General features: G+C 42.3%; 1 protein-coding gene across 4 annotated transcripts in view; it reads left to right on the plus strand.

Annotated features, from left to right (window-relative positions):
* Positions 1-15,465, plus strand: part of SEMA4G (semaphorin 4G) — a 136,838-nt gene that overhangs the window by 64,228 nt on the left and 57,145 nt on the right. For all 4 annotated transcript variants that reach the window (XM_061636179.1, XM_061636178.1, XM_061636180.1 and 1 more), the window contains one exon: positions 2,902-3,151. In XM_061636179.1, coding sequence (XP_061492163.1) covers positions 3,031-3,151 — 121 coding nt within the window. In that variant the 5' untranslated portion in view covers positions 2,902-3,030. The remainder of the gene's footprint in view (positions 1-2,901; positions 3,152-15,465) is intronic.

Below are 15,465 nucleotides of genomic sequence, written 5' to 3' on the forward strand. Positions count from 1 at the left end.
ACCTCACTAACACCGCAATCATTTACTCCCAGGTTAAGTGTGTGTATAGGATTGCAGGCTGTCTCAGTCTCAGTTCCTCATGTACAATAAGGAGATTATAATATCAGCCTACCTTACAGGGTGGTTGAAAAGTTTATTGAGATAATGTATGTGAAGAGCTTTGCTATATCAATTCTAAATAATAAAAATGCTAATTATTAAAAGAGGATTAGTGACTAGGGTAGAATGCTTAGCTACATGCTAATCCTAAACAAGGAGTTAGCCCTTCCCTGCAATAGATCTTAGATGAAATAAACAATTATTACTCGTTAAGTTCAAATTAAACCACTGATGTTGCAAGGCATACAAATGCAAAATATCCTCAGTACAGCATTCATTTAAGCACTCCATGTTGTGTTTAGGGGTTTTAGTTCCTTACATAAAGTCCAGGGAGACGAAGAATAAATCACAATTAGCATTGTGTTTTTCCCCAGAAACATTTAGAACAAAATGTTTAATACATGATATTTAATTGTAGCAGTGCTCCTCCTGCTGCAGCTGCTGTGGCAGAGCAGCTTACGGTTCCTAAAACGTGCTAGATCCCACTCTGGAGAATCTAGTTGTGTTGTTACTGTTACTGTTGTTGTTTAGCCATTTGTTTGTAAGACTGGGATTTAGCGAGAGCAATTTTCAGAGTTGGGAAGGGAAATTTGCTTTTTAAAGAACCTTGCCATGCTCTGAAGTGAATGGCTTTGAAGAGGCCCAAGACAATTTCTCCTATGTGGCACATTAGTTGGCAGTTGATGGTCTGAAATGAAGCAGAAGGAAAAACTAAAATGTAGACACAAAAGAATACAACAGACATCTGTGGTGGTATGGTGAAATTAATGGTGCAGGATTGGGAACAGCAGTACTAAGGAAGAGGGGATACAGAGTGCTCAGTGGAGCTGGAGGCAGGTTAAGGTATCAGAGCAATGAGAAGAGGTTTGGGGTGCAGACATGCAGTAATGCTGCTGAGCAGTAGAAACCAAAATGCAGAGCTTGGAAGTAACTAGTTACAAGTAACAAATTTCTTGTAATGCATTACTTTTTTGAGTAAGGAGTGGGTAATTCCTTTACATTTTGATTGTAATAGAACTAGGAGTAATTTTACTACTTTTGTGGAGTAATTGTAACATTTCCAGAATTACTTTTGGGCATTACTTGGGGGGGGAGCAGGGGAAGTCTTCTGCTCCTCTGATTTCTGGATGAAAATCATGTGCCTCAAACTGGGCTTCTGTGCAGTGTTGTTCTTTCCTCATGCTCTGTGGATGGGTAGGAGGCGACGAGGGAAGAGGCAGAGAGATGGGGTGGAGTGGAGAAAAGAATTATTTTAAAAAACAGATAGTGGTGGTGAAGAATGGAGTGGAGGGAAAAAGGATCTGGAGGTCAAGAACATGGATAAAGGAGGAGAAGGAGGCAGCAGCAGAATGGAGATAAAGAACTGTGGAGGTGAAAGGTGACAACGTGTGTGTGTGTGTGTGTGAATACTGTGTTTGCACTTGGCACAAAAAGTGGCCTCCACCACCCTCTCTGGGTATTGTGCTGCATTTGCAGTATTTTAACTTTTTTGCATCTCAGGGGAAAATGTTTGCTTGAGTGTCCCTTAGTTGGTGGCAGGGCAGGGTCTGGGAGGTGGTTAAGTGAGAGAGATTATGGTGGCTGGCTGAGGTAGGGTTGCACTTGGTTTGACATGCAAAGATCTGAGTAGTGGCCTCAGCCTCCCTCCCCACCACCCTTACCAGTGGAGAGACCACCATTGCTATCTTATGAATAAAAATAATTACTCTATTATGTATGTGTTTGTTTATTTTTCATGTTGTTTTAGGCTACTTAAACGTGCAGCAGCCAAGGCCAGCACCTTGTAGGCGTTTTTTAAAGTAACTGAAATGTAATTGTAGTGATTACTTTGGAGGAAAAGTAAAGTAATCAGTTACTTTCAGAGCAATTGCAATTATAATAGTAATTACTACTTTTTGGGGGGGATGTAACTGTAACTGTAATTTATTACTTTTTTAAAGTAATCTTCCAAGCTCTGCCAAAATGTATACCCACATCCTTGCTATACATTTCAAGCACTGTTATAACGCTTTAACAGTTATGGCTTCCCGCAAAGAATCTTTGAAACTATCACTTGTTAGAGAGTTGTTAGGAGACCCCAGTTCCGCTCACAGAGTTATAATTCTCAGAGTGGTTTAACAGTCAATCTCTCTTCGCAGGGAACTCTGGGAATTGTAGCTGTCTGAGGGGAAGAGGGGTCTCCTAACAACTCTCAGCACCTCTAACAAATTACAGTTCCCAGGATTCGTTGGTGGAAGCCATGATTGTTTAAAGCAGTATGGTACTTCTTTAAATGTATAGTGAAGATATGGCCTCAGCGATGTTAGGTCAAAGCAAAGATAGCCAGCCTTATTTTGCATCTTCCTGGTTCTGGGAATGCTTGGAGGGCAGAATTAATGAACCTAGAATGATGTGGCTAAGCAGACAGAAATGTAAACCCTTCAGATTTTGATGTATCTGTATATTTGGTTTGTCTTTACCATTTTAGATAGTTGAGGACAATTTGATGCCACAATTTTGTAACATTGTGTAAGTTCAGAGTTCCCAATCGCACCGAGGGCCGCCGTGCATCGAGTAGGCTCTGCACTGCAGATCATATGTTCAACATGGCAACAGTGACTGTGGGGGCAGGAGGAGCAACGTGGTTTGTGGGGCAAGGCTAAGCTTGTGCCTCTGCAGTCACTTCAATACATGGAGGGCTTGAGTTAGCAGTAAATCTTGGTGGTAGATCTATGAGCTATTCTATTATGCTGTTAATTTTTTAGCACAATTAAGAAGTCATTTGTTGTTGTTTTAAAAAAACCTTTTCATTTTGTGTTTCAGAAATTTCTCTGTGGCCTGCAGTGACACTCCGTGAAATCAGCAGGAAGATTCTTCAGCAATCTTTCAAGATTTTCTTGTAGAAAAGGGCTGTGTTGCCCAGTGGGCAGCAGCCTTGGTCGCTCAGGAAGAATGAAAAGGAATGTGCCCCTTTATCTGATGGTTCTCTTTGCGGTCACAACAATGGGATACTCTTCCAAATGCTCTGCAATGGATTTGGATGCCACACCTCGAGTAACAGTTGCTTATAACGGTAAAAAAGCTCTCCAGGTTTCCCTGAATTATAATGAATCACTTAGTTGGGCACATTTGCAATGCATATAATGAAGAGTGGGTTCCTAAATGTTCTCTCCCTTTGTTAACTCCATGTTTGGATTTTGAGGGCTTATTTACATGATTGCTGCTTTCCACAGCTACTAATTTATGTACTGACAACCTCCTCTGGTGTATGCTTGCACAAGACGGCAATTGTAGCAACTGTTTTGGGTAACCTGTGCTTGCTATGTATTATAAAACCCACATAATTTTACCTGTTCAAAGTGTTGTATTTGGTATTGTTTTCATGGCTAGTTATTTTGAAGGCGGAGGGGGCAGAGGGGATGATCCTTTAATAAGCCAGAATCTCTGACACCCTTGTTTTGTTTCTTCTTTATAGGACAATAGGATGGAGGTTGGTCAGTTGGGATTTTAGGAGGTTGACAGGGCCAGCTCTTATCTGTCTAATCCTTAACCAAATAGAAGTTCTTGTGGGACAAGTCAGAAGAGGCCTTTGCTTCACTGTTGTAGGTACATAAAGTATTTGACAGCTTTCTGAAGGATGCAGACTGGGAAGAGCTGATAGAGCTATTGGAGATACTTGCTTCATTTGTGATTTAATACTAGAGTGATAAGGGTTTTTTAGTTTTCTGTCAGTTATGCTGTCACACAGTGATGATCGTAGCAAGCTAAGTTGTTGGCTTTAAAGACTTAAAGAAGATGATGTAACTCTTTGCGAGAGATAGAGGGGAAGGAATATAAGTTTCTTCTGACTTATTTGAAAAAGTTGTTTGTGTGTATTGATCAGCTCATTAACACCCCTCCTTTGATTTCCACTGTGAGGGGTTTTTTTTACAGTTCTGTCCAAATGTTGCATTGATAGCATGGTAATATAGAACTCTCTGGTTTTTGTGTCAGACCTGGGATATGATGTGAGAGTCAGTGTGGTGTAGTGCTTAGAGTATCAGACTGGTTAGAGACCAGGGTTCAAATCTGCGCTCAGCCATGAAACTCACTGGGTAACCTTGGGCCAGTCACTGTCTCTTAGCCTAACCTACCTCACAGGGTGGTTGTTAAGATAAAATCGGGAGAGGGAGAACCATGTTTGTACGCCACCTTGACCTCCTTGGAGGAAAAGTGGGATATAATGTAATAATAAATAAAGATCTCATTTGACACTGAGTTGATAAAATTGTGATTTGTTGCTAGGGTTGCCTGCAGGACCAGTGTCAGAAGTTGGCATCATTGGGCACCTGTTAAAGCCCACATCCCACAAGGAGGGTCACTGCCAGCCCTCTGTCTTGCTCTGCTTCCTTCTTGATGCCTATTGACCTTTCACCTGTCCTCTAGAAGTATACGAAGAATGACAAGAGGAAGGGAAAGGGGCAGCCTGTGCAATTTGCCTTGCCCTCTCCTGGGTAGTGGTGCAAATTATTTTATTTATTTATCCATTTATTAAATTTATATCCCACTCTTCCTCCAAAAAGGAGCCTGGGGTAGCAACTTAGCCCTTGGGGGAAAGGCAATTGTAGTGCTGAGGGGAAGAGGTCCGCTTGGGGGGTATCTCATTAAGAGCATCTCTCCCAAGGACTCTGCAAAACCTGGAGCTGGGCCTGGAAGTAACTTTGTGTTGTCCTTCTGTCTACTACTTCATAATTGATTGGAAGCAAAAACGGGCAGATGTACATGCCACCGTTGGTTAGCATGAGACAGAATGCAGCATGACAAAACGGCTGATATTATGTGGAACAGGGGTTGCCCACATTGGTGGTCTTCAGATGTTGTTGGACTACTTCCATTATTTCTAACCATTGTCCATGCTGTCTGGGATTGGTGGAGTTGTAGTCCAACGACATCTGGAAGGCACCTTGTTGGCTACCCCAGTGCAGAGAGTGCACAGATATGTTGCTGGGTGGCATGATGATAGCGGCAGTAGCATACAGGCATTATTTACATTGTGGTGTGCTTAGAACAACAGAGGAAATGATCACTTTGGAGAGGCAGGCCTCATCCCTTATGTTCCACCCTTCTTTCCTTGTATTTCTGTTATGGAAGATGAGGAACAGAGGGAAAACCTGTTTTGAGAGCCGTGTGAGAGCTGCTACTGATGATTACACTCCAGATTGGAGCTGTCAGTGCTGTTGTCTTTTGCCTCAACATGTATGTCTGGTTACATCAGCATCTTGGAGCAATCTCCTGTGCTCCAGTTCCCCGGGAACCCTGAGGCATTATAAACACATGATCATAAGCTTCTTCAGCAGTGCAGGAGGAAGGGGTCAAGAATTTCCTTCTGTTTGCCTTTGTTAACTTGCACATACATCTCCTGCCTCTGCGTAACTTCTCAATTCTAAAACTGTATTCATCAGTCCCACCCCCAGAGTTGCTTACTAATGCTAAGGCTTTGTATAATCAGTGTTCCCTCCTTAATGGGCGTCAGGTTTAGGGGAAGCATAAATGAAGCATATTCTAATGCTTAGAATAAAGAGTTTATATAATTGTTCTGACTGCTGTGAACATTCTAAGAAGTCTGATCAGGAAGTGAGATGATGGCTCTGCCTATAGGTGCTGAACTGAGGACTTAAGTTTACGGACTGCATATTTTGGACTATTTGTCCACAGTTCTTGCATTCCCTCGTCTGTTCAGCCTTTTTCTCCAGACACCTCCAAGATGGTATTGCCATGCAAAATCCTAGAGCTTATATAGCACCATCTTGTCCAAAATCTTGGAAACATTTTCAGGCCACTGCCAGAGATGAGGGACCAGGTTGTGCTGGAGGAACGGTGGCGGATGGTAATGTTGGTACTTTGAAATTCTTGGCGAGGGCTAGGATAGTGGAGGGAGCGGTGAGGGTAGAAGAACTGGAGATGGGAGCTATGGTTCCTGGCAAGGGGGAAGGAACAGACTCCCACCCATACTATGGCTGTTGGGGTGTCTACCTTCTGAGCTTTCAGCAGACCATTTCCAGTGCACTTCAATGCATTCCTGTGCTTCTGTGATGGTTATTTTTTTTAAAAAAATGAATGAAAAATGTTATTCTTAAGATTTCAGATTCTCTCTCTCTCTCCCTTCCTCCCCCCCTCTCTCTGTGTGTGTGTGTGTGTGTGTGTGTGTGTGAGAGAGAGAGAGAGAGAGAGAGAGAGAGAAATCTATAATATGTAGCCCTGTTTGAACTATTAAATTGCATTTGTCACCTCAAATCTGGGCTGCAGACTTTGCTGCTTTTCAGTTTTTGGCTGGCTACCCAAGAACCATTTTAAAAAGGTTTTGAAGTAAGGTTCCATGGGTAAATTACAACAGAATTCAGTTACCCATTAGTCAGGAGAGGCATATAGTTAAACAATGTGACAAGGTTCAAATGGCTAGAAGCTAAAATGTGAAGAAATCTGAATATTGAGAAAGATGGAGTTAGTGCAGTGAACCATCAGACAATTCTTCTAGTGAGTTCTCCATTTTCTAATGGCTTTTAGTTGGATGTCCCTCTAGGGAGCTACTCTGGATGATTAACAGCCTCTTTTCTCGAAAACAGCATCTTATTAATCTAGGATAGCTATAATGAAGATTGTAAAAGTTCGTTGCCCTCTCCTCCCTCTGAACCATTAGGGTTCCTTTGACCCTTCTCAGAGGATGTGGCACTTAAGGAAACAATTAGGATGTTTTGACGGGTCTCATGGTGAAGGATCCCAGTGGTGCCAGAAGCCACTGAAGATGAATCCAGTGGGCTTGGGGCTCCCCATCAAGTGTCCCGTTCAAGTGGAGTGGCAGATGTTTGTGTAGCATTCCAAATGTTTTTCTGCCACTTGCTCCATCTGTATGTTACAGGGAAGCTACTTCTGACTGGCTAGATTCTATGTTGCTATGTTCTACACCTTATTAAGGGGAAACTTCCTACTGGTGTGGAAATCATATATCGAACAGATGGAAAGCTTTTTAATCTCAGTAGGCTGAAAGCAGGATGGTTCATGACAGATGCTGTTGGAGGTCACTGATTCATAGGGTCGCCATAAGTCGTAATCGACTTGAAGGCACATAACAACAACAACAAAGGCTGAAAGCAAAAAGTAAGGTAATGTCAACCTCTGTCGTAGAACTTCAATATGCTGATGATAATGTAGTCTCTGCACATTCAGAGAAAAATCTTCAAACTATCCTAAATGTCTTCGCAGAAGCATATGGAAAGCTTGGGCTCTCACTTAATATTAAAAAAACCAAATTGCTTCATCAACTGGTGCGAACTAGTCCATCTGTAGCACTATCAATCCAGCTTAATGGTGTGAACGTTGATCACTTCCCCTGTCTGGGCAGCCATCTCTCTGTAAAAGCAGACATTGATGCTGAAATTCAACATTGATTGAGCTCTGTGAGTGCTGCATTCTCCCAAATGAAGCGTAGAGTGTTTGAGGATTGGGATATTCGCAGGGAAACCAAAATGCTTATTTACAAAGCCATTGTACTACCGACCTTACTGTATGCCTGTGAAACATGGACCACTTATAAATGCCACTCCCAACTTCTTGAAAGATTCCACCAACACTGCCTCTGGAAAATTCTGCAAATTACTTGGGAAGACAGACGGACTAATGTTAGCGTTTTGGAAGAAGCAAAGACTACCAGCGTTGAAACAATGATCCTTCAACATCAACTTCGCTGGATCGGCCATGTTGTTCGAATGCCTAATCACCATCTTCCAAAGCAGCTACTTTACTCCCAACTTAAGGATGGAAAAAGGAACATCGGTGGACAGCAAAAGAGCTGTAAGGACGTTCTTAAAGCGAATCTAAAAAAATATAACATGAACATCGACAGCTGGGAAGTCTTGGCCCATGAACGTCCCAAATGGAGGTTGGGTATTATCAAAGGTGCTGTGAACTTTGAGGAAGCATGAATACAGGGCGAATGGGACAAACGAGCTAAGCAGAAGGCACTTCCATCTGGAAACCTATGTCACTGTGGGAGGCTGTGTGGATCCAGAATTGGCCTCCACAGTCACTTACGGACCCACTGCTAAAGACCTTATCTTGGAAGACAATCTTACTTGGCCACGAGTGATTGCCAATGAATAGAACTGAGCCATGCAGAGATGATAGTTGCATCAGTTGGTTAACATGTAAGCAACTGACACACTCTCTCTCTCTCTTTTGTTGTTTATTGTTCAAGGTTTTGAAAGATCTTTACAAGAGGACCCTGTATCTCAATAAATACAGTTGGTGGTACAGGAAATGTAACATTAAGCCTCCATTTCCCATGGTTTCCACCCCCACCCACCCCTCCACTTTCAGGTCACTTAATGTGTTAAGTTCTGTGTATTATGTATTAAACACTTTGCAATTATCACTGTTAATCAATGATAAACAACTGACTCTTAAAGTTGTAATGTTCCTTCTAACATGTTCCTAGCTATTGGCCATTCTCCATTGTCCTTATTGTAACTACAAGTGCCAATGATAGCCATGCTGGTTATTGCTCAAGTGGCTGCTTGTGATACATCTTGTGCTACAGGAGATGGGAGGGGCTTGTGCAAGCTAGCAGTGTTTCGAAACCTGTGCTTCTGCTGCTTAGAAACAACAGGAGAAGGAAAAGAAAGCGTGATGCTCAATGGATGTAAGCGTTAGACCAGTGTTCTTCAGCTTTGGGCCCCCAAATGTTGTTGGGTACCATGATCCTGTGACCAATGGCTAAGCTGGGTGGGGATGATGGGAGTTGCACTCCAAGAACATCCCCAAGGGGACCCAAGGCTGCACAACAGTTCAGTAGACCACAGATCAAGATCAAGGGAAGCTATGGACAAGGAATCCAGTGAGCCTAGGGTTGTCAGGAATTGCCAACCATTGCTCCATGTAGTATCAGTGCAGCTTCTCAGTTAAGAACCTTCTGGAATGACACCACCCAGTCTGGCCACTGGCTACTCCTGGGCAGGAAGGAGTATAAAAGGGCTTCCATTCTCAGTGGAACTTTGCTTAAATAACTGAGTTCTGGTGTGCTTATGGGTTTCCTTTGATCTTGATTCTTATTAGGTGTGGCCTTTGGTTCCAGTCCAGACTGCTGCCCGTGGCCAGGCCTGCCATGTATGAAAAGTTTGTAATAAGCAACAACATGCTGGGGTTGGGGCCAGATTGGCAGAAAGGCACAAAAGCGCTCTCTCTCTCTCTCTCTCTCTCTCTCTCTCTCTGTGTGTGTGTGTGTGTGTGTGTGTGTGTGTGTGTGTGAGAGAGAGAGAGAGAGAGAGAGAGAGAGAGAGAGAGAGAGAAGAGACCCATTAACTGGGGGTGGGTGGTTTCTGGCTTGCTTATCTATAGGGAGGAAGTAGGAACTCTGACTCAGGAGTAGATGAGGTTGGTGAGGAGAATTGAGCCACCAGATCTAGGAGCTCAGTGTCTAGCATGGGAGTGGAGAAGGGTAACTGTGTTAATATTTTGCTTAAGGGTGCCCTCAAGCTCAGAATATTAGATTCAGTCTTTTTATCACACTACTAACTGCTCTGTTTGGGCTAACTAAAATGTGAACTATGTTCTGCTTTCTGTAGTGTCCAGTGCACATTTGGGATTTCTGTGGAAGGAAATGCTATTCAAGGCAATGCTTATCATTGGAACATCAAAGCATGTTTTGCCAGTACTTGTATAAACGTAACTCTGAAAGCCTGTTAACATATTTCATGTAGGAGGGTGTTAGTTAATAAATGGCTTTTAAATTCATTGTTTTTTATTTAAACCAGTATGTTGGCCAAATAAAATAAATAGCATAACCTCTTAAAACAAGGTGACAGTGAGCTACGATTAATGAATAAAAGCTTCTCTGTGAAGGAAATTAGTGTGTAGAGAATCTCTTGGAATACACTGGGATTAACCCTCCAAGCAGTCTTGCCGCACAGTATATCGTCCATTCACTTCAGAGGGGTGAGGCCCACTGAATGAGGTGCTCATTGTAAGCCACTGATTGACTTGTACCCATTGTCTGAAACGTGGGATGTAGGTGGATTATTGATAGCAAGGTTACTGTTGATTAACATCCTGTCCTGGAGATTGCTGCATTAAATATCTGATTGAAAATTAAACTACAAAGAATTCATTGTATCTTAGTGAGGGCCTGGAACGAAGGTCTCATTTATGTTAACCTGTCACTTTAAAATCTCATTCTCTGTTCATTCCAAATGAAAAGTTGTGTTTCCTCTTTATTATACAAAGTACAGAATAGGTCCTGTCTGGCAGGGAGATGGATAAAACTAGCAGTAGTTAACACTGTGATACCTCATCTCCCAACTTCCAAAAGATGCCAAGCTGTGATGGACATGACTGACTTGTGATTGGTTGGCCATAGCCAGCTATCAATCAAATCCCACAGAAGTCAGAAACTCTTTAAAAGATTACTGTTGTCAAACAATCCTTTGTCCCTCAAAATCTTTCTTCCAGATAGTTTCCCATAAGAACATAAGAATGGCTGCTGGATCAGGCTACTGGCCCATCTAGTCCAGCATCTTGTTCTCACAGTGGCCAACCAGATGCCCATGGGAAGCCTGCAAGCAGGGCCTGAGTGCAAGAGCAGTCTCCCCTCCTGCAGTTTCCAGCAACTGTTATTGGGAGGCAAAGCATAGCCATCATGGTTAGTAGCTATAGATAGCCTTATGCTCCATGAATTCCAGATTTCTTAAAGTGATTTAGTTCTTCACCCTCCCTCTGCAGCTCTTCAGTTCCAGCTTCTCAAATTCTTGATTCTAAAATCTTCTGATTAACTACTCCATTTCTAAGCTTGCCTTATATACAATATTTCCACTCCCCCTCCCTGTCTCTCCCGAGACCCTAGTAGCTTGCTTTTCCCTTTAAAACCCTACCCTCTCTCACACACACTCATGTAGCATGAATCAAGTGTCTGGGCATATGAGGGATTGGAATAAACCTTTGAATTTTGGCACAAATCCACCCAAAACCCCAATAGCTAAATTTTATGAATGTTATTAAGAGTGAAAAAGACAGGAGGACAAAGGTAAAAGCAGAATGGTACTTTAAAAAAGAAAGAAAATTTCAGTTAAAGTCTATTTTTATTTATTTAAATATTTATAGACCATACTTTTATTTAAAAAAATATAGCAAGGTAGTGTGCAGCAATATAGAATTACAATAAGGTCAATAAAAACATCAGTAAAACATCAATAAATACTGGTTGGTGAAAAGAAAGTCACATTGCAAAGGCCAGTCTGAATAACATCTTTTTTAGGAGACATCTTAAAGAAGGCAGGAATAATCTTTGCTCAACCTCTGCTGGCAGGGAGTTGCATGTGGCAGGGTCTGCCACACTAAAGACATGGCCCCTACTAAAGGCCGACAGAATCTCAGGGGTGTGGGGGACCACAAGAAGTGCCCCACCAGAGGATCTCAACTATCCTATTGTAGCTGCTTACAAACAGGCTTCTGGTCTCCTCAAATGTAATGTAGCAGCGTAGATTGTAACTTTGAGAGACTTTGAGAATGTTAGAGAGCACAGTTGGGTGCTACAGGAGGAAGGAATCAGGAGAAGACGGTGAAGGGACCCAGAAGCTGAACTGAAGGATGCAAGTGGATAAGTATAGGCTTGGTTAGGAAAATAGGTCTGATGTGTTTATCTGTTTTTTATTTGTTCTTATGGGTAACTACTCAAACTGTAAAATTGTCATTTTCGCAAAAACTGTTGAACCTGTTGTCTTATAAAAAGCTTAAGAAAAAGCATAGTTTACTTTTGGAAAAATTGGTCTGAGGCCTTTTTGTTCATCCAGTGCATAAGCACCATACCACTCTACTCTATATAGGGAGTGGGTTGGACCAGTTACAGTACAAAAGGTTAAAGGGTGGTTTAGTGGATGCAACCAGAGGGGGGGGAAATCTACTGAACGGCAGCAGAGAATTTAAAAATGAGAGGTTGGTTTGGCTAGGGATGGGTTATTGGGGACTGGAATGCTTCTACCACATTGCTCTGTGAGCAGACAAGCTGACCAATTCATGTACTGTATTTGGTCCATTCCACTGGGGATCTCACTAGACCTAGGCAGTAGAGAGTTCCTGCAAGACCAAATAGACACTGAAAACAATTTGCTGGGAGTGAGGGTCATGGGGAGCAGATAGTAAGCTGCCTGCTGCTCCTAGCCTAAGACACATGTGCTTCACAAGAAGCACTGCCTAGGGGAGACACTAAGTGCTATGTTCTGTTTGGGAGATTTGATGAGGGATCAACAGGAATCCCTTGCACTCTCTACCAAATACTTTCCTTCTGAACTGAACTGCAGTTAGCATATGCACATTAGCTTCAGATGCCAGAGAAATCAGAAATCTGAAGCTATATAAGACATGGTTATTTGGGGTGGGGTGGTATTGGTCTCCTCCCCTATTTTTCAGCAAGCCTAGAATTGTCTGTACTGATGCCTGCCTTGTTCACCCTCTAAATAGCTTTCTTGGTCATTTATTTGCATGAATAATTGGGATTATTGAAATATAACAAATTTATTTTCTGAGTGTGAGTCTATATGCAGCCAAGTTGGCTTCATTCTACCCACAACGGGTTAGCAGGTTTGCAGGAACCTCATGGTTTGCAGGTGTACAAAATCCTTTTAAAAACTAAGGGTGGAGGCACCCTAAAATAGCTCCGGAAGGACAGAGCATGGTCACTAGGCACAGGCCCATAGCTAGAGGTGCTAGGGGGACCCACCTCCCCTAATTTTTTTCTGTTCCCCCTATATATTTTTTTGCAAAAAAGTTTATTACAGAAAAAAATTCTGCCCCCTACTTTTTGGTTCCCCCCTCAGGACAGGCCCGACTAGGCATGGTGACAGAATGTTGACGTGTTGGGAGGGGGGACAGAATGGAGAGTCCTGGGAAGAGGCATGGCTGGATGGATTTCTGAACAGGAGTGCTCCACACACTGCAACAATTTGATTTATGCCCCACTTCTATAAATGAACAAAGAATTCAGAAGTTCTGTTTACTCTATGAACAACAAATAACAAATGAAAAAATAAGGGAACCTCCAAAACACCATCAGCAAAGACTGGTGTAGCTGGTCTTTAACTATCTGTTTGGTATAGAGGCCCATCAATTTCAAGCCCTAATTTTAAGTAGTGTGCAGTCATGCCTCCATCCTGATTTTCAACCTGCTTGCTTTTGTGCAACTTGAGTAGCTAGGGCCACATAGCTTTGCTGTGGATTCCCTAGTGTAACAAGTGTGTGTGTGTGTCTTGCAGCTGCAGGAGCAGTGAGTAGGATCTGGCACTCAGCCTGCAGGCTTTTCACTGAGACTTTTCCCACAAAGCATAGCTAATTGCATTATGGCTATCTGGCAGCCAAGCTGAGAAGACCACAGTCCTTACCTTGCGGAGGTGGCATTTGGATTAGTGAGTTTTAACATTTTGCAAATGCTATCTAAATGCCAAATAGAAAAGGAGAAATCAGGGTCTGTTTATGAACATATGTATTTACACCTAGAAATTGAGCCAAATCTTGCCTGACACAAAGATTATTTGCACATTCAAAAAACCAACTTGGGTGCAACTTAGTTTTTGTTGAGGACAAAAAGTTGGTCTGATCAATGCCATGTTATATGAGGAGGAAGTAGGTTGTGGTGTTGCTGTGTGACTCCGCTAGTTTAGAAAGCTCGATTACTGGAATTGTACAGCTTATGGATATAGCTGTCTGAGACATTCTCTGATAACTCTGAAAGAGTGAGCTCTCACTGGAGTTTTCAGTGGCCAGATAGCGTGCTTTTCTCTGCCACAACAAGGAGGTTCTCTTCCCATCCACCTTGGCTGAAGACTGGTAGTTTCCAGTATTCAAGCACATTTTGATTGCCTAGATAAGATTTCAGTAAAGGAACCTTATTAGGATATTTGCATTAGGAACTGAATTCTGTTATTTGCAATATGAAGAAGAATATATGGAGCCCTGTACCAGCACATTGGAGATTTAGATTTGGTTCTTGGTCCTGCCACTACTCACTTGATTGTGTAACTGGCTGCCCTGTCAGCTCTTTGCATTTCTGTCTGCTCAGTTCTGTATGTGTATACCCTGAAGCAGGTCCCATTGATTTCTGTGAGGCTTACTCTCAGGTAAGTGTGGGTAGGATTGCAGCCTTTGAATCAGTATCTCCACACACAAGCTGAGGATTATGGAGCCAGCTTCTTTTGTAAAGGTTTTCAGCAATGAAAATATGAACGCCTCATAGCACAGCTTGAGAGAAGCATAGAGTAGGACTGTTCCTGAAACTGAGAAATCAGCCAACTGTGGAACAGACCTCGGAGTTAGCTTTGGCCATTGGCATACTTGAGAAGTAGCATTAATATAATTGGGACGAAATGGCCTAATGCAACATAATGACATTTGTGCCTTTTTTACACCAGTGCTGACATGGATATACGAAAATATTTTGTTTAAGGTTACTTTAACAAAGCCCTCAACATCGCTGGACCAGGTTACCTCAGGGGCTGCATTAAGTGTTACATCCGTGCCCAGATACTCTGGTCATTGGGGAAGGTACTCTTGGTAGTGGCTCCTGCTCCTCATATCTGTACAATTGTTAGGAGCAGGGCATTTACCATTGCAGCACCTGCTTTGTGGAACTTTCTCCCAATTGATACCAGGTAGGCATTTACAATGCCAACTTTTAAATGCTTGCTCAAAACTTTTCTGTTCACTCAGGCATTCCCTGAAGTGTGACTTAGCTATTTATGTTTGTTACTGATCATAGTGGATTATATAGCCACGAGAGAGGCACATGTTACCAAATTCTTGCAAGCTACACAGGAAGGGGATTGGACTGAAAGACCAACCCAAATTGTGTTTGCATTCTGACAAATTTGTAGGGCAGTCCAATATCTCAGAGAGGAGTTCAGGTCTCCTGCTCCCCTGGTGCATTCACTATAGCTGACCAATTTCCCTGCTTTTTAAAGTTTGATAGAAATATCTGTGGGCTACAGGTACCGCAAGGTTTTTTGCCTATTAGTGAATTTGTTTTATAGCTGATTGTGTTTTATATTACATTGTACACCACTATGATAGTTCATGTTAAGTGGTATATAAGTCTGTTAAATAGTTTCTGATGGCCACTCTGCAGAGAAAAGAGTCCTTTCACAAAGCATTGACTTCCAATAGAGATGGACACTGTTATGAGTAATATATTTTTATGTAGAATCTTGTATTTGAATATTTGCATGCTTCAGAACCAGCTTGATTTGTGAAAATGTAGCACAGTGGATAGTTTAGATTTGGAGGCCCAGTCTCAAATTCCTGCTTTGTGAAGCAAACTCTGTAGCTGTACTCTCTGTGTTAATTACTTCACAATGTGGTTTCTGGGATTTGTAA

This window comes from Rhineura floridana, chromosome 7, assembly GCF_030035675.1.
Source record: "Rhineura floridana isolate rRhiFlo1 chromosome 7, rRhiFlo1.hap2, whole genome shotgun sequence".
NCBI classification, from domain to species: domain Eukaryota; kingdom Metazoa; phylum Chordata; class Lepidosauria; order Squamata; family Rhineuridae; genus Rhineura; species Rhineura floridana.